General features: G+C 46.1%; 1 protein-coding gene across 4 annotated transcripts in view; it reads right to left on the reverse strand.

Moving 5' to 3' along the window:
- Usp13 (ubiquitin specific peptidase 13) overlaps nucleotides 1-22119 on the reverse strand; it is a 117371-nt gene that overhangs the window by 68894 nt on the left and 26358 nt on the right. For 2 of the 4 annotated variants that reach the window (XM_050138372.1, XM_050138374.1), the window contains 4 exons: nucleotides 17576-17633; nucleotides 13583-13704; nucleotides 8323-8465; nucleotides 3796-3980 (listed from right to left, as the gene is read on the reverse strand). In XM_050138372.1, the coding sequence (XP_049994329.1) occupies nucleotides 3796-3980; nucleotides 8323-8465; nucleotides 13583-13704; nucleotides 17576-17633 (508 nt within the window). Of the gene's footprint in view, nucleotides 1-3795; nucleotides 3981-8322; nucleotides 8466-13582; nucleotides 13705-17575; nucleotides 17637-22119 lie in introns of all 4 variants that reach the window. The other 2 variants (XM_050138373.1, XM_050138371.1) reach the window with 1 other exon arrangement.

Below are 22119 nucleotides of genomic sequence, written 5' to 3' on the forward strand. Positions count from 1 at the left end.
TGGACACATGAACACACACACTAATAAATGTAAAGACACACAGGAAAAAAAGAATTAACCTGTGTTATTTATGACAGACCCACTTAAATAGAAGCTAATTATTTAAATACTCATTTACCTAATGTGCTTAAGAATCCAAAGACAAATGAGGCATAAGCCTTACTTCAAACTATTAGTGTCAATTTTACACAGGGCCAGGGAAGAATTGGGGCCACTCCAGGGTGGATTTGGACTTAGCAGCGCAGCAGGGGAGCCAGTTTCTGGTGAACTGACTGTCCGTTGCCTCACAAACGGCCTTTTCTGTTGTTGTACAATTTACACCTTAGCAATTTCTGCACACCAACACCTTTAATCTGGAGTCGCTTGAAGGGACCAAATGCCCAAGCAATTCTCAGTTTTCCAAGTCCTCTCATAGCTAAATTTTGCAAAGGCCTTGAACCCTTCTGGAAGAACTCAGATGAGATTCAAACACCTCAAACAAACGGTATCAATAATAAAGGTAACATCACAAAAGGCAGTTCAAAGCCTAAGTGCTAACACTCCGGAATCCAAGGTAGATGCAATGCTCTGCGGGATCTCCGCTATGTATGAGAATTGTAAATCCCCACATTTGCAGACAGGTGAAGCTGGCACTGTATTAGCCCCCTTGGTCAATACTGTGACGAACATCTGACAAGGGTGGCTTAAGGAAGAAAGGGTTTAACTAACAATCTGAGGGGACTGTTCCATTCGGGTGAGGGAGTCATGGAGGCAGGACTGTGAGCAGCTGGTCACGTGGCATCCACAGTCAGGAAGCAGACAGGGATGAACGCTGCTGCTCAACCTGTTTCTCCCTGTTCTGTGCTTTGGAACCCATAGGGTGGTCCCATTTAGGGTCAGTGTTTTCAGTAAATTAAACCCTTCACACATATGTCATAGGTGATTTTAGGGCCTGTCAAATTGATGAGAGAAACCATCACAGTCAGGCTGTCTTGAGAACTGGGTTTCTTATATGCTGCTCTGTGCTGACTAGTTTTATGTCAACTTGACACAAGCTAGAGTCCTCAAAGAGGAAGAAGCCTTAGTTGAGAAAATGCCTGCATAAGATCAGGCTGCAGGCAAGTCTTTAGGACATTTTCACAATTAGTGATTGATGGGGAAGGGCCCAGCCCCTCATAGCTGGTGCCATCCCTGGGCTGGTGGTCCTGGGTTCAATTAGAAAGCAGGCTAAGTAAGCCATGAGAAGCGAGCCAGTAAGCAGCACCCCTCCAAGGCCTCTAAATCAGCTCCTGCCTCCAGGTTCCTGTACTGTTTTGAGTTCCTGCCTGACTTCCTTCAGTGATCAACAACGTGCTTTTGGTCATGGTGTTACATCGCAGTCCTAAGACATGGCTCTATAAAAACACTGCCCAAGATGGCCCAGAACATAGGAAAGTCTAAACTGCAGTGTTCTCTTCTTGTAGTAATTGCTTTTTAGTAATGGTAAAATATCATGACCATGATAACCTATAGAAAGAAGAGTTTATTTGGACTCATGGTTCCAGAGGGCTAATCTATAATGGTGGGAGGCGTGGCAACAGATGTGCAGACCAGAAAACTGAGAGATCACACCTCAGCCTCACAGAAGAAGCTAAAAGAGTGGCCTGCAAGGCTATATAAACTCTCAAAGCCCACCGCCAATGACATACTTCCTCTCGCAAGACTTGATGTTCTAAAAGTTCCATAACCTCCCCATAAACAGTGCCAGCATCATTGGACAAGTGTTTCCATTCATGCTCTTACAGGAGACATTTCTCATTCAAGTCCTCACAAATTCCTGCACTGCAAACCTTTCTGTAATCCCCTAAAGGACATGGAAAAGGCTTTCTTCATTAGGTACCTCCACTATTGGGTCTTCATTACCCCTCAAGCTGTACTGTTAGTGTTGGCCATCACCTGTCAGTATCCTTGCAGTGCTGACCTCCAGTGCAGAGCCTGAATTCCTCTTTAAATCCCAGAACGCTCAGAATGAGACTTGGTTTACAGAGTATTCACTTGGCTGGAAAATGTTTCGCACCTGCAACTCACACCCTTGCAAGCACTTGTCTTTAATGAGTTCAAGTAATTCCTTGATGAGAATGGCAAGTCTGAGGCCTGCCTAAACTACACAGTGAGTCTGAGGGCTTCCAGATATACAGTGAGACTATCTCAAAACACCAACACCAACAACAACAGCAATAATAATAATAATAATAATAATAATAATAATAATAATTCCATGAAATCTGAAAGCAGCAAAATTCTTCAAAACGTGAAACCAAAGAATCCTAACTGCTAGCTCTCAACCGTAAAATGAATGGAAATTAAGCCAGCTCATAGGAAAGCAATGGTGAGACCTGAAGACCAACCCTGAATAGGCCGACTTTGACCCATCAACTCTGAGGCAGGCTAACTCCATCACAGGTCATCACAAAGAGGAAAGTGAGAAGATGGGCGTCTTTAGTCTTCTACGGTCATCGTCACAACCTAAAGCAGACAAGGAACAGGCACCAAAGCTGAAGAGATGGAGACACTAGAGCTGAGTGCTGCTCTAGATGTGAGATCAAAAACTGTTCCCATGACAAGATGGCAGGTCCTCGTGACCACTGCTCAGTGTTGTGTCTTGACCTGGTATTACTTCCCTTTTCCATCACAAAACGGCGGGAGGAATGAATGGGGTGCACAGATGTGGTCCAAAGGTACCCATTTAGAGAAGATGGCTTGAGAGCAGAGAGAAAGCACAGCTGGCTGTGCATGCGGGAAGCTGGACCCTCTGAATGAGAGTCATCATTGCTAGGGCTCAGAGCACAGGAAACTTTGCTCGTTTGTTTCATTTTCACATTTCTTCCTATCTATCTACCTACCTATATTGATGTAGGTGGGTCTTCTAATCTATCTGTGGCTTTCATTGGGTTAATTAATAAAGAAAACTGCTTGACCTGATAGGTCAGAACATAGGTAGGTGGGGAAGACAGAACAGAATGCTGGGAGAAAGAAGGCAGTGAGGCAGACGCTATAGCTCTCCTCTCCAAGATGGATGCAGGTTAAGATTCTTCCCGGTAAGCCACCACCTCGTGGTGCTACACAAATTATTAGAAATTGGTTAATCAAGATGTGAGAATTAGCCAATAAGAGGCTGAAACTAATGGGCCAAGCAGTGTTTAAATGAATACAGTTTCCATGTAATTATTTTGGGTAAAGCTAGCCGCGCCATCCGCAGCTCCTTCTACACCTATATATTATCTATCTATAACTAATTTGTGTGTGTGTACACATGCATTCGTGTGCACATACACACACGCACTTGCGTGGCACAGAAAACATATGGAGATCAGAGAACAATATGTGAGAGTTGTCTCTCCTTCTACCATGTGAGCCCCGGGAATCAAACTGTTCTATAATCAAGCTGTCAGGCTTGGTAGCAGCATCTTTACTACTGAGCCAGGTACCTCTCCAACTCCACTGTTTTCTCATAATGTCGTTTTTTTCCCTAAATGGTACTAATAATGTCCACAATGAATTCTAGGGTTGCCTCCTGCCATCTTAATAGAGGAGTCGCTATGCACATCCTCTTCGTGGATCTATTTCCTGTTTGGGTCTCCGCAGCTAATGTTGCATCTTCCTGCATGTCACTGGGCTAAATGCTTTAAGCTGATGAATAAACACAAGAGAAGCTCCATCAATGTCCCCAGGATAAGGAATCTCAAGTGCTCATAGCACAATTAATAAGAGGCAAAACCCGGGTCTCAGGCCTGGGCTGATTAATGTGAGACACCAGTCGTGCAAAGTCACACTCACCTGCCCCATCAGGTGTGATGGTGCCCAGCTTCACGGCCAGAGGATAGCCCATGTCTCTGAAATGTTCCAGAGCGTGGCCATTGCCCCCTGCGCTGTCGAAAAACCACTTCCCACACAGAACAGAGCCGTCGGTCAGATTCAGCCAGAGGTTTTCCCGCAGGTCGCATCGGGCACACTTCCAGCCACTGGAAAGTCATGAGAGAGAACAGTCAGAAGAGCTAGCACATCAAGAAAACATTGACATGCTAAAAATGAACAGCGCCTCCTACTGGCAGCACTTCCCTGGATTCTCACCCCAGGATATTACTGCTCCCCATCCAGAGCAAGGGACCATCCATCCAGCGCCTTGCCTGCCACCCAGACGGGGCCAGAGACTATCAGTACCTCCAACATGGCTCTTTAGAAAACTGGCACATTATACAAAGGCAAAAGAGGCCATGTCCTCCAGGCTGCCACTTGCTGGACAGTGGCTCCTGAACAGAGTACGAACATGGAGGATCCCACATGCAAGACATTTCCAAAGCATTACCCACACATGGTCAAATTGATGTGGGTTAAGACTATGCAATAGTCCAACTTGGGCCTATCCCAGGAAGATGTATACATTAAAGGCACAGCCCTCAGTGTGGTATTATGAAGCCAGCATAGTTTGGGAGTGAACATAATGTACCTGTGTAACACCTGTCTAGGTATTTATGTCTGGGGATATCGGTATAGTCAGCTCTGGTCAAAGAGGCTTCTCGTTGCAGTGGGCAGCAGGGACTACAAAGACTAAAAACCAACACACATGCTGAAAACGCATACCTGGGAATTCTACATCACCCCCTCTAGGGCTCAGAAACTGCAAAAAGATGAGAGGTGCAGCGTTGTGGGACTCGGTCCACTGGGCATGACACAGCCAATGCACTTTTGAAGTCACAGTGGCTGTGACAAGATTGGGCCCATTCCTGCATTCAGTAGGAAGGTGTTTAGGAGGCCTGCCCCTCCCTGAAAACTTATAAGCAATTATTGGTTGCTCGGGAATGGAAAGCCATTTTCTTCAGTGGCGTACTCATTGCTGAGGTTCCCTCGCTCCCATAAATAACCCTTCACCCATGCTCCTCTAAACAGCCTTGATTAAACTCATGGAGCCCCAAAAGAGGAGGCATTAAAGCAGAAGGGACCGGTCTAGAGGAGGAGGGGGATCCACGGGAATGGTAGGAGGGTGGGAGAGGGATACAGGAGTGAACGTGAGCAAACCAGTTACACATATGTGTTACACACATGTATGAAGACATCATAACCTTGTGGCTAGTCTTTATGTCAACTGACAGAGGTTTTTTTTTATGTTCATTCTTTTTATTTTGATGCCATAAATTGTTCACAACAAAATAAGAAAACTATTCAGGAATGGGAAAGAAAAGCAGGTAGGTTAATAAGTAAATAAGATAATTAGCTGCTACTTTGCAAACAAATTAATAAACAATTGAAATTAGGAGAAATAAATTTATCATTCTTTGTTATGAATCAGTATTTTAAACCCTATGTTTTGATGATTGAATGATAATTTCTACAATGCAGACTGCTCAAATGTTACTTCACTCATAGAAACATTACCTTAATCTCTTAATATCATCACAGTAGTATAGGGCTATTGCCTGGCTATTTTCTTTTCTTTTTAATGCAGGTTTATTAATGTTGTATTTTGAGCTTTCTTTGTTATTTGATGTAAATCTTTTTTTCCATTTTTTTTATTTTTTTTATTTATTTATTAAAGATTTCTGTCTCTTCCCCACCGCCGCCTCCCATTTCCCTCCCCCTCCCCCAAACAAGACCCCCTCCCTCATCAGCCCAAAGAGCAATCAGGGTTCCCTGCCCTGTGGGAAGTCCAAGGCCCACCCACCTCCATCCAGGTCTAGTAAGATGAGCATCCAAACTGCCTAGGCTCCCACAAAGCCAATACGTGCAGTAGGACCAAAAACCTATTGCCATTGTTCTTGAGGTCTCAGTAGTCCTCATTGTCCACTATGTTCAGCAAGACCGGTTTTAACCCAGGCTTTTTCAGACCCAGGCTGGCTGGCCTTGGTGAGTTCCCAATAGAACATCCCCATTGTCTCAGTGTGTGGGTGCACCCCTCGCGGTCCTGAGTTCCTTGCTTGTGCTCTCTCTCCTTCTGCTCCTGATTTGGACCTTGAGATTTCAGTCCGGTGCTTGACAGAGGTTTTTTGGAAGACAGAATTTTAAAAAAAAAAAAATTCAATTAAAAAAATGCCTCCATAAGATTGGTCTGCGGGCAAACATGGAAGGTGTTTTCTTGATTGATGGCTGGTGTGGGAGGGCCTAACTCACTGCAGGTGGTACCATCCCTGGTCCTGGAGTGTATAAGAAAGGAGGCTGGGCAAGACTTGAGGAGCAAGCCAGTAAGCAGCATCTCCCTTCCTGCATCCAGGTTCCAGCCTTGCTTGGGTTCCTGCCCTGACTTTCCTCAGTGAACTGTTAACTGGAAGGATAAGATGAAATAAACCCTTTCTTCCACAAGTCACTTTTGGTCATGGTGTTTTACCACAGAAAAAAGGACTAATCTAAAACAACAATGAAACATGAAACCTTATTATGTATTAAAAATTAAACATCATTAAAATAAACATTAAATTATTGCTGGTTATTAATAAAAAACATTATTGTGTATAATTAATATACTTTAAAGAAGTATAGCTGAAGAGAAAGTTTTGGATTTATTGAGGGTACTTTTTATTTTTAAGTTTTATTTACTTTTATTATGTTATGTGTACAGGTGTTTTGCCTGCATGTATGCAAGTGTACTGTGTATGTGCACGGTGCCAGTGGAAGACAGAAGAGAGCACAGGATCCCCTAGAACTGGAGTTACAGACAGTTTTAAGTTTCCATGTGGGTTCTGGGAACCAAACCTGGGTCCTCTGCACGAGCAGCAAGTGCTCTTAACCGCTGAGCCACCTCTTCAGCACCCATTGGGAAACACTTTCAAAGGGAACATTAGAGCTCAGGACCCCCTCTTCTCTTTCCTTTCATCCAAACATTAGAGCTCGGGACCCCTTTTCTCTCTCCTTTCAGCCCACCCTGAGCTAAACAGTCCGTACCACCACAGGTTCCCCCACGGTACCTGGATCATCACTGACTAAAGACAATCACAAGTGATGCCATGGGCCAGCTAACCATGATGCCTCCAAAACCACGAGCAAAGACCAATGCTCCTCCATTAACGGTTGATCTAGCTCAGGCATTTGCTATAAAAGATGACTGACATACCTATTCCAATTCTAAATTAAGAAAGTAAGTGGCCCAAACTGAATGCTAAATTTCAGTTATGGGTCACATAGCTAGCAGAAAGTCCATCTAATTCTAGAAAATTCTGCTCAGGGTTAGTGTCACAATCCTTTCTACAGAGGGAGGAAACGAGGCCCAGAAGTGATGTGACTTCTCCAAAACTACAACAGACAGCAGTGTGGTCACAGGTCGCTGAAACTGGACATACTCCTAAGCACCATCTGCTCTTTCCCTCGGAGATCTGCCTTCAGGGATGTTCCTGCATCCCAAAGAGCACTCTGGCCTACTGCCAGAGTCAGATCACCTAGTATGAACTCTGACACATAGATCTGGATGTGTGCAGCTGATCCCAGCAGAACGGGGAAGAAAAGGGAGAAGCCAGCACAAGTTTTGTCACCAAGTGACTATCACACAGACTTGGAGCCTGATGAGAAACTGCAGGGGATGTCTTCCCCAAGGCAGCAGGAGACTGAGTGCTGACTCACCCCTCTACCGCCGGCGTGAGGTCCTAGAGGACAACAGCTTCAACTGGCATGTCCGACCATCCCACACACTGCGGAGGCGGTGTTGCCGAGTGTAAGGTCCCTGTGCAGAGCTGCACGTGTGTGCAAGCACCAGCCTCGCTGCAGGACAGAGCCTGGGCTTAGGCTTAGGCCTGAGAGCCCGGCACCAGCTGCAAAGGTCCAGGCATGTCCAGGAGGAAGTTTTTTTATCTATGTTGTGTTCTTTCTTCTTTCTTTTGTAGAATGATTGTTAAAGTTAGCATACAAAATGGTGGGTCTCATTAGGACACTCCATGCATGTGGGTCATCATAGTCAGCTCTAACAAGTCTTCCTCCACAGCCCCCCATGCCCACACTTCTCCCCCTCTGTTTTCATATCATATGTGCCCCATTGTCCTCTTTTACTCTGTCACTTAAGACCTCTTCCTGTCATCATGATCCCCTTCCAAGTTTCATGATCTGTACATACACAACATATATGTACATACGTGTATATGTGTGTAAACACTTAAACAGCTTTAAATCTAAGTACATATATGAGAGAAAAAATGGATTTTGTCTTTCAGAGCCTGACTTGTTTCTATTAACAATTTCTGGTTTTTATTGAACTCATTTTAAAAAGCATCTGCTATGAAAATATAATACTGCTAATTCAGAGAAAAGGTAGAAAATCAGAAGTTGCTTCGACCAGTTTGGGGGGGGGGGGGGAGCTAAGGTTCCATTTCGCTGGCAGACTCTCACCTGGGAGGAACCCTGACCCCGTTGTCCAGCTGGGCGAGGTTGTTGGCATACTTCGATACCGGCAGTTCATTTTCCCACGTGTCGGGGTCCTGCTTCCTGTATGGCGACTTCGAGCTGAGCACTGCATCACAGGCGATCGTTACCTAGGAGACAAAGCCAGGTACTAAAAACTCAGCTTCCAGAAGCGAACACAGAAGCTTACTTAGAAATGCAGCAGCCTCACTGCGGAAATTCAATCACCACAGTGAGGTCCATTTCCCCCCAGTCTACCTAGGTTTGGCCCAGGCATGGAGCTCGGGGTACTGCCGATGACATGAGAACACGGAAGAAGATTCCACTCATAGCTCAAGCTTAGCATTCACACGGAATCATCCCTATCACTTAGCAAGTGGGGTGAAAAGGGTGAGGGAGCAAGTTATGAACAGGAATGCCCAGAATCTGCCCGAGGGCTGTGTTTCCTCCTAATGTACCAAGATATCCAATATCCTCAACTCACGCGGCAAGGGGTCAAGGGCACTTTGAATGGAACGGACACAGTCCAGCTCTTCTTAGTCTGACACAGACATGAGGCTGGCAGAGGACATGCCTGGGTGTCTCTGTGCTACATGGGTCCACTCACAAGCAGATGTGTGGCGCCCGCTGGGTGCCCTCTGCTTTCTCTCAACGCGCGTGCGTCTAAGGCTGCAAGCTAATCCCTAGCTCGTGGAAAACGTAAATTCTGCTGGAGAGTCACAGCACGGCCACTTTGAAAACAGTCCAGCCGTTCTTCCAATGATCAAACAGTGGTCGCAGGACGCGGCAGATGAACAGCTAGAGAGACATCCAAGGGACAGGAAAATGTAGTTACAAGAGGACGGAGTAAGACAGAGCTGTTACAAAGCTGATTTGGTTACAAAACGAAAGCTGCCCAAATGCCTAGCAATGATCAATAGAATGAAAAACCAAAGTGGAATTTTATTTGGTAATAAAAAGAAACAGGACTCCAATATAAGATGCAGTGTGAATTCTGGGAAATGTATGCAGAGTGGGAAAAAAAAAGCCAATCACATTCTTTGGGGCCCCAGAAAGCTTAGTCCTGTGAGCACAGGCATGCGTGGATAGTTAGACCTTCAACATGGGCACCCCTACCCATCCGTCATGGATACACCCTACCGTGAGCTGTGCTGTCAATCATCACAGGGCATCTCCCACCTCCTGGCAGAGTCCATGCCTGGACCTGACAGCCTAAGCATCGCACCCCGGCAGCCAACATCCTCAATGCAGCTTCCCATCCCCAGCAGCTGCCTGGGTCATGCTCCACCCCGCTAGGCACTTTCTCCACACACCACACACGCATCACTGACAGGGGTTTTGACATTCAAGAGTCAGATAAAACTTCTTTTCTTTGAATTTCTTTTCAGGCGACAGCCAACAAAATTTCCTCAGGCCCCTGGGGCGGCCATAAAACTCTGGCCTGGTGTCTTCCAAAATCATCGTTTTCATGGGTCATGGCTGAGGTCAGGCTGATGATCCTATACCTACACCAAGTTCGTTCCCCTTGAGTTGATGCTGGATTGAAGTGAGGAGACCTGGACTCCACCTCTACTCTCAGAGGCCTCAAATCCAGTGCTTCCCAGGAACTGGTTCAAACCCAACCCCTGAGAATTGATTGTTCAGTTTTAAGAAATTCAGCATTGTCCCTATATTTGTCACAGTGCTGGTCACTACAGCCAAGAAAAGAGGACACACTAAGTGTCATCAACTGCTGGCTGGAGACAGTGTGATGCCTACACACAACGGAACGCTGTGTATCGAGGACAGTTAGTGAGATCCCACCATTTGCAACATCACAGATAAAACTGAAGACCGTTATGTTGAGTGCAGTCAGCCAGGCACAGAAAGACAAGTACCACGTGTTCTCACTCACGTGTGGAACATTACAAAGTTAGTCCCATTAAGTTTAGTAGTCTGGTGGTTACCTCGAGCTAGGGAGGGGATCGAGCGGGAGAGATGAAAGTTGGCTATGTAAGGGAACTCTTGGTACCCAAACACAGTGCATTTTCATACATCACAAAGGATTCTGGATGCTTTCACCAGAAAGATGTTACGTGTTGGAGAGGATAGATCCGAATCCCAGAACGCAACCCAGGAGTCATGAGGACTGACATGGCACACAGCCTAGGCTAGGGGGCATGGACCTGTCTCAGAGCAGAACAAAACAAAAGGCCATGGCACAGTGTAATCAACACTCTGCCAGCGAGCCACACCCTAGCCCTAAGATTATGTTCGTATATATCAAGTAATTAGGAAAGGAAAGGAAAAATTAAGAAATTCTGCTAGACACCTGCTAAACACAATCATTCTTAAAATCAATTACCTCACAATAATTACCCTTGAGAGGCCACGTATTCAAGCTCCGGTCCTTCCTCGTTGCTTGACTGTTACTTTCAGTCACCTCTGTCTACGCTCCTGATGTTCTGACATCTGTGTTAGCTGAGTGTGGCAAATTCCAAACAGTAGTCTTTCTTCCAGCACACCCAGGGACCTCGTGGTTGGGCTGGAGTCAGCTATGATGGGGTCTACTGTGGCAATCAGCAAGCTCGGGGCAGCCTGCTCCACCCAGAGCTGTTGAGCAGGACAAACGCCCCACTATCGGAGCTCCAGATGCCAGGCTCTGGGGTCCCCCCTGTGAGCCCGTCCACTCAGAGGTCGTCTGCCTCTCTGATGGGACTCGGGGTAACTCAGAATGCCCTGTGGTGACACACGCAAGAGACCTTAAACACTCTTTTTAGACTAAGCATTTTCTTTTTATTTAAAAGTTCAAAAGAAAGTCCTCAAACACTAAAAACATAGCAAATGCATGTAAAGAAGAACTGACTAAACTCTTGGGTGTAGCTAAAGCCCACGACTAGTACCAGGGTTGCAAACCAGGGTTGAGGTTTCTTCTCAAGTAGCTTGATTTCAGAGTTCTTTCGTTTTTCATTTTTGAAACCGTTTCTTAAAAAGACATTTTATTCAAATTTTCATTTTAAAGTATCCTCAAAGACTGTTACTAAAGATTTTGATGGATCTTGCTGGCTTGGGATTTGTAGGGCGTGTCCTTACATCTTTGAGCTTACTCTCTGAATAAAAGGATGTTTCAACAGTAGCATATGGGGAATGGGTCTTTGTCTTTTGAGTTTTGGTTTGGGTTGGTGGGGTTTTTTGTTTTATTTTGGTTTGGTTTTTGTTGCTTGTTTGTTTGTTTGTTTGTTTGAGACAGGATCTTACTCTGCAGTACCGAATTCCTAGCCATCCTCCTGTTTCAGCTCCCTTGTGCTGGATTACAAGCATCACTCACTGGGGCTGGTTTGAGGCTTTTTCTTCATATTTACATTTTTCCACACAGAAACCTTCACATAATAACAATACGCTTCTTTGCTTCCCTTCCCACAGTAAAACCAGGATTATATTGAGCTGGAGCAATAAGAACTCTCAGCGTTGGAGCTGGAGAGACGGCTCAGGGTTAAGGACTCCAGTTCAATCCCCAGCACGCACATGGCAGCTAACAACTATGTAACTCCAGTTCCAGGGGGTCTGACACCCTCATACATACATGCAGGCAAAACACCAATGCACATAAAATAAATATAACAGCACTCTCAGCCTTAGAGATGCAAGCGTTGGTGCACTTCAGGTTAAGACCATTTTATCCACTAATGTATTTTATTCCTGGTAACAGCCATATGAGTCAACACGGGAAATCCGAGAAAGCAACAGTAATTTCATTTCCACAAGCCTCACTGAACACCTCATATGGAAAAGGATGCCTTACATTTAGTAAGTGGGAGGGCTGCAGCCGACAGATGCACGGCGCTTTGACTTCTATGGTCTTAAATTTAGCTATGTGATAGATCAGAAGAAAATAGGTTATGTGAGAAACCTAGTCCCTCTGAACATGGAAATGCTAAGCACAAACATCCCCTTTGGGCAGGAGCAACTGAGTAGATAGTTCTTGCTGGTTAGGGTCCGTCAGAAGGTTCTGGGACCCCCCAGGCCGGGCTTTGGCTCTGGCAGAGTCTGAAGAGGGCAAAATGAACTGGCATGTCTAAATTAACCCACCTTGCCCCCACTGCCCTCTGGAACCAGGCTGTAGGAAACAGAAGTATTCGTTCAGAAGGGGACAGACTGTTGGAAGCCACACAGGAAGCCAGGGAGAAGCAAGAAGGACATCATGCACCACAGCAGTCCTGTGACCTCTCTGAGGACTCTAGAATCAAATGCAATAGGCAGCTTCCCCACCCTGCCACCAGACCAGCACCTGGTTTCTCCAGGAAAAGCAAGACCTTTCCCTGAAACTGACTCCGAGAAGATGCAAGAAAAAAGAAGGGAGAGGGGGTAGGGTGAGCTCACTACCAAAAATCTGAAAGAGTCATCTTAGTTCTCGGAGGAGCAAAGCTGAGGTGAGTGTGTCTCCCCCAGGCTCCCCAGGCCGGGCTGTAAGAGCAGTTGGTTCTTTTTATAACTGTGCTGCTGCCGCTGGCCCAACAGGCAAACTCTTCCAGTCTTCAAACAAAATCTTACACAGAAAGGCAGCGTGAAAACCTGACAAACACACCGCCATCCCTCCAACCAAAACAGTCCCTCTCCAGCTGTCCCAGCAGCTGTGAGGTGCAGTCTTTGACAATCCCAGCAAAGACACAGGAGCCAGCCCAGTCTAGAGGAGCCCAGCCATGGGCAAAGAAAACCCAGTAGAGATGGGGGTCGGGCAGCAATAAAGAAAGGCCACTCTGTGAGACCTCAGAGGAGATAGATGCTCCTGTTCACACTATTTTTATTTATTTGTTTGGGAGTTCTGTTTTGTTTTGTTTTTGAGACAGGGCTCATTATGAGGCTCTAAGTGGCCTTGAACTATTTAGCCCAGGCTAGCTTCAATCTCACAATTCTCCTGCTTCAGCATCCTTAGTGCTGGGATCACAATCATGTGCCCCCACACCCAGCTTTTGCTCCATTTTATCCTCTTCCTCTGGACCAGCCTTCCCCACCCCACCCCACCACACACACACACACACACACACAGAGGACATACAGCCATGTGCACACACAGTCAAATGCACGCTCAAACACACACACCTGACATACAGCTACATGCACACTCACACAACTTGACACAGTCATGTGCACACTCACACACACATATTTGACACACAGCCACATACACACATGCACACGCGCGCACACACACACACACACACACACACACACACACACATGACACACAGCCATGTGCATGCTCACTGACCAGGGCTGGCAACTCCTCGATGTTTGGAAGGGCTATTTCATAGTGGTCTGGGAATATAACAAGTTTGGCTTCGTCTTCATATTCATAATCGTCACTATTTAAGTCATCATCCATATCCAGATCTGAGGAGAGAATAAAAACAAAGAAAAGAAGTGAGGAAAGGGAGGTCCAAACCAGTGCAACCCTCACAGGGAATCCACAGGCTTAACACACAGGATCCGACCCTGACAGAAAGGACCATCCTGCTGCCCCACACCGGAAGACACAGACCCTGCCATCTTTCCTAAAAGGTGCATATTTGTACATCAATGACTGTGTCACATCATAAAGCCTCACAGAATGGGCATACATGCTAAAAACAGAATTATAGGCTTTAAAGAAACAGATGTTTCCACTAAGAGTTTAGGGCCATAATTTCAGAAGAACAAAGGAAACAAATTATGTATGTGCACATGCCTGTGTGTGTCTGTATCTCTCTCTCTCTCTCTCTCTCTCTCTCTCTCTCTCTCTCTCGGTGTGTGTGTGTGTGTGTGTGTGTGTGTGTGTGTGTGTGTGTGTGTGTGTGAAGGCCAAAGGTCAACCTCAGGTATCATTCCTCAGGAGTCATCCATCTTGTATTTTGAGAGAAGGTCTCTCACTAGCATGAAGCTCACAGATTCAGCGAGATCAGCTGGCCAGTGAGCCCTAGAAATCTGCCTGTTTTGGCCTTCCCAGTGCCGGATTACAAGCATATATCACACACCCATGGGGATGGCAGGGTCTGGGGACCAATCAGGGTCCCCGGGCTTGCAAAGCAAGCCCTTTATTAACTGAGCCACTTTCCCTGTCCAGAAGAAGCACACTGAGAGTGGTGAAGCTGGCTTTGATGCTGGTCCACATTTACTGTAACTTTAAGCAAGTCACAGACTCTAACCTTTGCACTTTCATCATGTTCAGCGTGGAAAGGGATGCACTCCTCTTACAGAAGAGAGAAATGAGACGTGGCAGAGAAGAGACCCAGCGCAAGGTAGGTCTCCAGTAAGCAGTGGCTGTTGTTTAGGAATCCACCCCATCTCCCTCATTGCCTCTCCTTCTCTCTGTTCTCCCACCTCGAATAGTGGTTGAAATCTCGAAAGACAGAAGGGACCCATTATGTGAGCAGTCCTGTTGTCCTAGGGCCTAGCGAATTCTCTGTAAATACAACAGGCTTCTGGCCAACCCTCTGCCAGGCCACCCTCTGTGCTTGGCTCCTCGCTGGTAAAGGTTAGATGACAGCCCAAGGAGATGTTTGGTCATAATATTTACATGGACAGCGCAGCCTTGTTCTCACAGGGATGTCAGCGGCCCAGGTCATGTTTGTGTTTATATGTTTGGGACTATGGTGACAAAAAAGTCAAGTGATGTTCCACTCACAGGCAGAGTCACACAAACAAACAGACCCAGTGGGCAGAAGAGAATGACTAGGCGGCAGCAGGCACCCGAGAACCAAGGATCTAAACCCTATCACTACCTTTCATGAAGCGTTGCCCTACTTTCATGTGTAGCTCTGCTTTTCACTCTCAAAAGCAGGACCCTTTTAAGTAAAACGTAAGACACAGCAAAACATAACCCAAACATAATCAAAGGCTCTAAATCCTAAGATTCAGAAACACCAAAATAATGACCGCCCACGTGACAGATTACTAACTTAACAAGGCGGTCCCAGAGGAGACGGGCAGTTTAGGAAACAACCAGCTGGCCTGGGTCTGAAAAAGCCCGGGTTAAAACCGGTCTCGCTGAACATAGCGGACAATGAGGACTACTGAGACCTCAAGAACAGTGGCAATAGGTTTTTGATCCTACTGCACCTATTGGTTTTGTGGGAGCCTAGGCAGTTTCGTGGATGCTCACCTTACTAGACCTGGATGGAGGTGGGTGGTCCTTGGACTTCCCACAGGGCAGGGAACCCTGATTGCTCTTTGGGCTGACGAGGGAGGGGGACTTGATTGGGGGAGGGAAAGGGGAGGCGGCGGTGGGGAAGAGACAGAAATCTTTAATAAATAAATAAATAATAAATAAATAAATAAATAAATAAATAAATAAATAAATAGAAACTTAAAGGGAAAGCCTCCACTATGGTGAGTTTGAGAGTCTCAAGAAACTGAAACGGCAGTAACAACAGGGTCAAATTGTTCAATGATTTCTACATCCATTGCTGAGATCGTTTAACTCACAAAAAGTCACTTTCTAGATAACAGCGCAGGCGCTTGGGAGACCAGTCACTCAAGCACGGCCATGAGCCTGACCCTTTCAGCCCAGGTGCTCATTCTAGGCTATTCTCTGGTGGCTTCGTCTGTCTGATTGGTAGGTGGGGCTGAGGCACAGGGTGAGCTGAGCCAATGAGAAGGTTGCCAGTGAAGCAAAGCTACTCCCAAGAATCTTGAGGTGACTCTTCTGAAGAAAACCACAGCTGGGGAGCTGGAGGGAAGACACCCTGGGTGGCACACAGTGCTGAGGACCAAGCATAGAAGCACAGCTAGTTTCACGGCTGCTTCAATGGCTTCCCTTCTCAAAGAGTTCATGTGTCTGTTCTTTGTGTGTGTGGTGATTGTATGTCTATGTGTTTGTACATTCACACATGTGTGTGAACATACATGTTTTCACATGTAAGGTGAAAGCCAGGGATTGACATGGAGTGTCTTTCTTGATCACTCTCAACCTTATTTGGGGAGGCAGGGGAGGGGATGGACAGGGTCTTATTAGTTCAGCTAGGCTGGCTGGACAATGTGCTCCAGGGATTAGCCACCCTCTCTGCGTTCCCTGCATGCATGTGCTACCACACCTGATATTTATGTAGTTGTGGTTGCTGAGGATCCAAACTCAAGCTCTCATGTGTGCACGGCAGGCCACAGGACCAAATGAGCCACCCCCATCTCTGTCTCTTTTCATTACAGTGGCAGAGAAAAGCTAGCGGGATGTGGTGATGCGCACAGTGGTCCCACTACTTAAAGAGGCTGAGATGGGAAGATCTCCTACGCAGAGCGGAGGAATTCCAGGCCAGCCTGGGCCACAGAGCAAGACTATAGCTTCAGCAAACAAAAGATGTAAATAAGGATAAGCAAAAAGAAAACCAGAATCAGGCCCTTCTTAGCCTAAGAAAAGAGCTACTACTGTTAGCAATCTGTAGTATGTTCTCCTACACACTGCCAGGTTTCAATCAAATATGTGCACGTGTGTGTATTATACACACACATGTGCCTACATCCACATAAGTGCAGATACATACATACATATATACATATACATATATATACATACACAAATATAGAGGCATGCATGCATGCATACACTTATCCACATGTATACAATAGTGCGTTCAGATGTTTTTACAAATCTTAGGCTACTTATGTGATTTAGAAATCAGTGATCATTTGCATAAACAAGACTAGTTCTTCTTAATGAAGAATATCAAACAATCATTGTTGCAGGCCAGAACTAATAATGGGTGCTAAAAATTAGTAGGCCAACCCCATAGCTAATACCTCTGGGATGTCCCAGTGTGTGTGTTTTATTGTGTGTAGATGTAGGCGGTTATAATCCCTGTGTGGGAGGCAGAGACATGAGGGGTCCTGGGGCTAGTTGACAGTCAGTCTAACTGAATTGCTGAGCTCCAGGTTCAATGAGAGACTCTGTCCCAAAAAATAAGGTAGAGGGTAATAGACTCAACCACTGAACTACATGGGACAAGATGAGGAGAAGACAACACAGAAACAGAGATAGTGAGAGACAGAACAAGACACAGAAAGAGAGTCACAGACAGGAGACACACAGAAAGCAACCAAAAGCAGACAATAATTCCTTTCTAGCTGCCATAATTGCTTCAATGCCCAGGATCCGAATCCGTGCTCTAAGTACTCTTCTCTGCTAGGGAAATGGCAAAGAGAGACAGTGTTCAACCCGGCATCCCCATCCCTGCCCCTAGAAACAAGACAGAAAGACAGAATATAGCATGCACATGATTGGTAACTGTTTTACCTAAAAATAACTTGGAATTCCTCCTTTTGGGTAGTGCTCCAGCAGATGCTGCTCTTACCTTCTGAAAAGAAAACAACAGATCATTACAACACAGCCCATGAAACAGTCTGCTAACAAACTGTGTGGTCCACAGGTCCCCAGTTAAAGCCAAGAGGAAACGACCTCAATCCTTGCAGATGGGAGGAGGACCATTCTCTTGACCCTGTGGATTATTTTCACTGAGTTCTACAGGAATCCCTCTTGGAGAAGGAAGTTCAAGCCAGAGACAGAGATGAAGCCTGTTCTTAAACTTTGGTGGTCAGTGATCCCTCTTGGGAGACCTGGAGTCTAAGCTAAGGACAGATGTGAGCTACCTGTCCCCTTGCCTACACAAGGATTCTCGGTCCTTGGCCCTGGGTATGCTCAACACTAACTGTTCAAAGACTTATTACCTGTTGATATTCTGATCATCTGAGGAGGGGCACCCACAGGCAAGCTACCCCATGTCAAGCATCGTATGTCCGCCGCCATTGGGGGGAGTCCTCAGAAGCAGTGAGTGAGTTCCCATCAAATGGCTGGACAGTCCCAGCAAATATGATTGTAACAATTTCCTCTCACCATCTACTTTCATACCATGCATCTTCTGACTGTTAGAGAACACAGATCCGTTACATGCAGGGTCCACCCCATTCCTTTCTGCACAGTCACATGAGTCAGCCATGCTGTGCACCCAGTATTTCTTTTATTTTCCTCCTTACTTGTCTTAGGAGTCCTAAGCCTACTTCCCCGCCTTTTATTATTTGATACTGAAAGCCAACTCATTTTTGTAATATCATCTTTTTTTAATAGCTTCTACTATGGGTTTACAGTTCCCCTCATAGCAATCTCAAAACACTCAGCTCAAAAACATGGCTCTCCAAACTCAAGTGCCAACTGGATGTCTTCTGTTCTAGAATCCCTCTCCTGGTCAGGCGGTGGTGACACACGCCTTTAATACCAGCACTAGGGAGGCAGAGGCAGGTGGATCTCTGTGAGTTCGAGGCCAGCCTGCTCTACAGAACAAATTCCAGGACAGGCTCTAAAGCTACAGAGAAATCCTCTCTCAAGGGGGGAAAAAGGAAAAGAAAAAAATCCCTCTCTTCCATGATTCCAGAACCTCTGTCTCCTCCCCACCATTCACCTTCCTCAAATATAAGTTAATAAACAAAGTGAGCTATAGCAAAAGCAAAACCTGGACCAAAGATTCACTTCACATGGCCAGGGGCCACTTGTCTGTACAGACTGCTGCTGCGGTGTTCTTCCACCTCTATTTCTGCATGATAGAAGAGGAAATTGAAAAAGATGGTCTACAAATGTGGCCATCTACACGGAGCCTGGCTGGCAACTGTGTCTCTTCCAGATGTGGGTTCAAACCTTAGACTCAGATTAGAAGCACCCCCCGGAGGGGGAGAACAATGGGACTTCTTACTAAGGACCTTTGCTCCCTCCTAGGACAGGGTTCAAGCACTAAAACTCCTCCCTTAGCAATTAGCGCTGTGCCTGTTGTCAGGTTCTGTTTGTGAGAGCAAACACAAGGTTCTCCGGAAGAGCTCACCAGCACAGAAGGTACCTGAGTGCAGGCAGAAGGCAGGATAGATTCTGAGAAGTACTAAGAGAAGTCTAAGAGACCATACAATTAGTGGAGATGCTTGGTTTATCTGGAGGTAGAGGTATGATCAGGACTGATCATGTAAGAAGAACATTGGTCCTCAAATATAGAAAGTACTTAGTAATTGGAGGATCAGTAGATGAATGGATAAACTGATGGATAGATAGACAGATGGGTGGATATGTGGGCGGGTGGGTACACGGGTACGTGGGTGGATAGACAGACAGAAGGCTGGGTGCAAAGGGTGTATGGATGGGCAGAAGGGTAGGTGGGTGGTGGTAAAGCAGACAGATGGGTGGGTGTATGAATGGACAGATGGACAGGAGGGAGGGTAGGTATTTGGGTGGCTGGATCAGTAAAGAGACAGAGACAGACAGATAAATGGACAGCTGGATGGATCAATGGATGGATCAATGCATGGGTAGATGAATAGATATTTTTAACTGGAGAGACGACAACAGGAAAAAGAGAAGGAAGGATAGAAGTAGAGAAACACACATATACGTGTAGAGAACACAAGAACATGGGCACTAACTCATGGCACATTCCAGCAATAGCTATGTGGAGAACACACATTTAGTGCAGAAAGCAAGGGTTGAAAAGGCTGTGGGGCCCAATCATGAGCATCTTGTAACGACACTACAGGGCTCGGGGCTTTGGGCTGAAGGCACTGTGCATACGTTTAGAAAGATCACAGGGAGTGCACAGTCCAGGAGTGAGAGCCATACATTTCAAAGAAGGAAGATGAACCAGCAAGCTACAGGACAAGCCTACCCATGGAGGTACCTGGAGGAACACAGAGCACTAAGCCATGACAGCAGGGTTGGTGGAGACAGAGTAGACTTCAGAGCTGTGTGGGAAGTTCAGGTAACAAGACCTAAAAGGAAAACCTAAAAAAAAAAAAAAAAATCTGGCTTTCTGAAAGTCACAAAAAAGGACAGTGCTGGCAGGAAGGCTATCGTGTGTAGTATGACATGCTGAACCTGGGAAGCCTATGAAATCCTGAAAAAAAAAAATCCGAGGTCAGACTTGGATGGTCCAATCCAGTTCCAGGAAGCTATTGACTTGGAAGCGTACACTTAGAACAGCAAAACAAGGACATGGAGAACCCATGAAGACGAGCATCTTCTGAGAAAGAAGGTAGGCTGGCTGGCCAAATGGCAGCGGAGGAAGGGCAGGTGACTAATGACTGAGGGATGGAGGGGCATGAGCTTAAAAGACAGCCCGAAAAGAGAGAAGACAAGAAAGAATGATGCCAAAGAAAGAAGAGCAAGAAACAGTCTCAAATCTCCCTAGAGTGTAAATAATCTCAGACCTAAAATGCATCCCGCAGGTACGGCCACCAAGCTGTCCCTGACAAGCCAGGCACTTTTGGTGACCTGCTAGCAGCGACACTCAGTCAGATGCAGTCTTAGGCCCTCAGTCCTGAAGGGAGACACGGAGGTGGCTGGGAAAAGAGAAAAGTTTTTTAACTGCTTCAATTGAATATCAGAACCCAACTACAGCAGGATAGAAAGGAAACAGGCTGTTCTGTGGACTGTTCTATCGAAAGACTGGAGCAAAGAAGCCAGAGAAAGGAAAGCTGAATTAACCAGAGTGATTTCCCCAAAGCAGGAAGAATTGGGAGCACAAAGACAAGTGAATGTTATTTCTGTTGGGGTGAGGGGGAAAGGGACGAAAATCACAGGCAGCTTCCAGAAGGTGAGAAATAAGTCCCACGGGTGCAGTCATGGATCTCTGCAGAGACTCTGGAGAGTCCAGGTCACAACACAATGATGCATCGCTCTGCTAAGACCTGACAAAGCAGCCAGTGCTCAGTGACCACTCAGAGGAACGGGAGAGGACACAGCAAGTGAGGAGACCTAGCAAGAGCGTGAGGCCGGAACTCTGGTACTGCACTGCTAAGTTTCAGGACATTGTATCTCCTAACACACACACACACACACACACACACCTGCCTCAGAGGCTCATGAGCTATGATTGGTCCTTTGCATGGTATTGGATGATGGTGAGAACTTTAAAAATGAGGCAAATTGGAATATCAGGATCCATCCTCAGAAGGACTTAAGGAATTTCAACCTCTCTGGTGTCCTGTTTCATGTCACTTCCTCATACACACACTCTGCCACCTGTGAGCCCCCTGTGGGGCTCTTATCAGGACCTGTACAATGCTTTTGGGGTTTTCAGACCCCAAACAATGGGGTAAGTAAATCTCATTTCCTTATAAAGCTAGTCTGCCTCCTGACAGTAATACAAAACGGACTAGTATCATCCCAAAGCTCACAGTAGGGGAAGAGCCAGCATTTGCCCACGGAAGCTTCAATGCAGCAACTGGATAACATCTGGAGCATTGTTAAGAGACAGCTCAGGAGACTGTTGGGGAGACAGTGCTTTTAAGTCATGAGTCATAAGAGGCAAGCTGAGCAAGTGTCAGGCTAGAGGCCTGGAGCCCAGAGAACAGCAGATCAAAATAGGAACCCATGAGCCAAAGGGCAAAACTGAGGAGAGGCTGCTACCGAAGAGTGGAATGTCTAACTTAAACGCTTAGATGCAGACTTACACAAATGAGGGCACTGGCGGTCCACAATGCCACCACCAGCTCTCTGACCCAGAGAAAGCAGATTCTCTGGGCCTCCGTTTTTAACTTCACCACTTTACACTAAGATGTGAAACGAGGTCTTTGATCCATTTGGACTTGAGTTTTGTGCAAGGTGATAGATATGGGTCTAATTTCAATCTTTTACAGGTTGACATCCAGTTGTGCCAGCACCATTTGTTGAAGATGCTTTCTTTCTTCCATTGTATACTTTTAGCTCCTTTGTCGAAAATGAGGTGTTCATAGGTTTGGGGATTAAATTCCGGGTCTTCTATGCGATTCCATTGGTCGACTTCTCTGTTTTTATGCCAATACCACACT

This window comes from Alexandromys fortis, unplaced genomic scaffold, assembly GCF_014885135.2.
Source record: "Alexandromys fortis isolate MF-2015 unplaced genomic scaffold, M_Fortis_MF-2015_v1.1 scaffold_15, whole genome shotgun sequence".
NCBI lineage: Eukaryota > Metazoa > Chordata > Mammalia > Rodentia > Cricetidae > Alexandromys > Alexandromys fortis.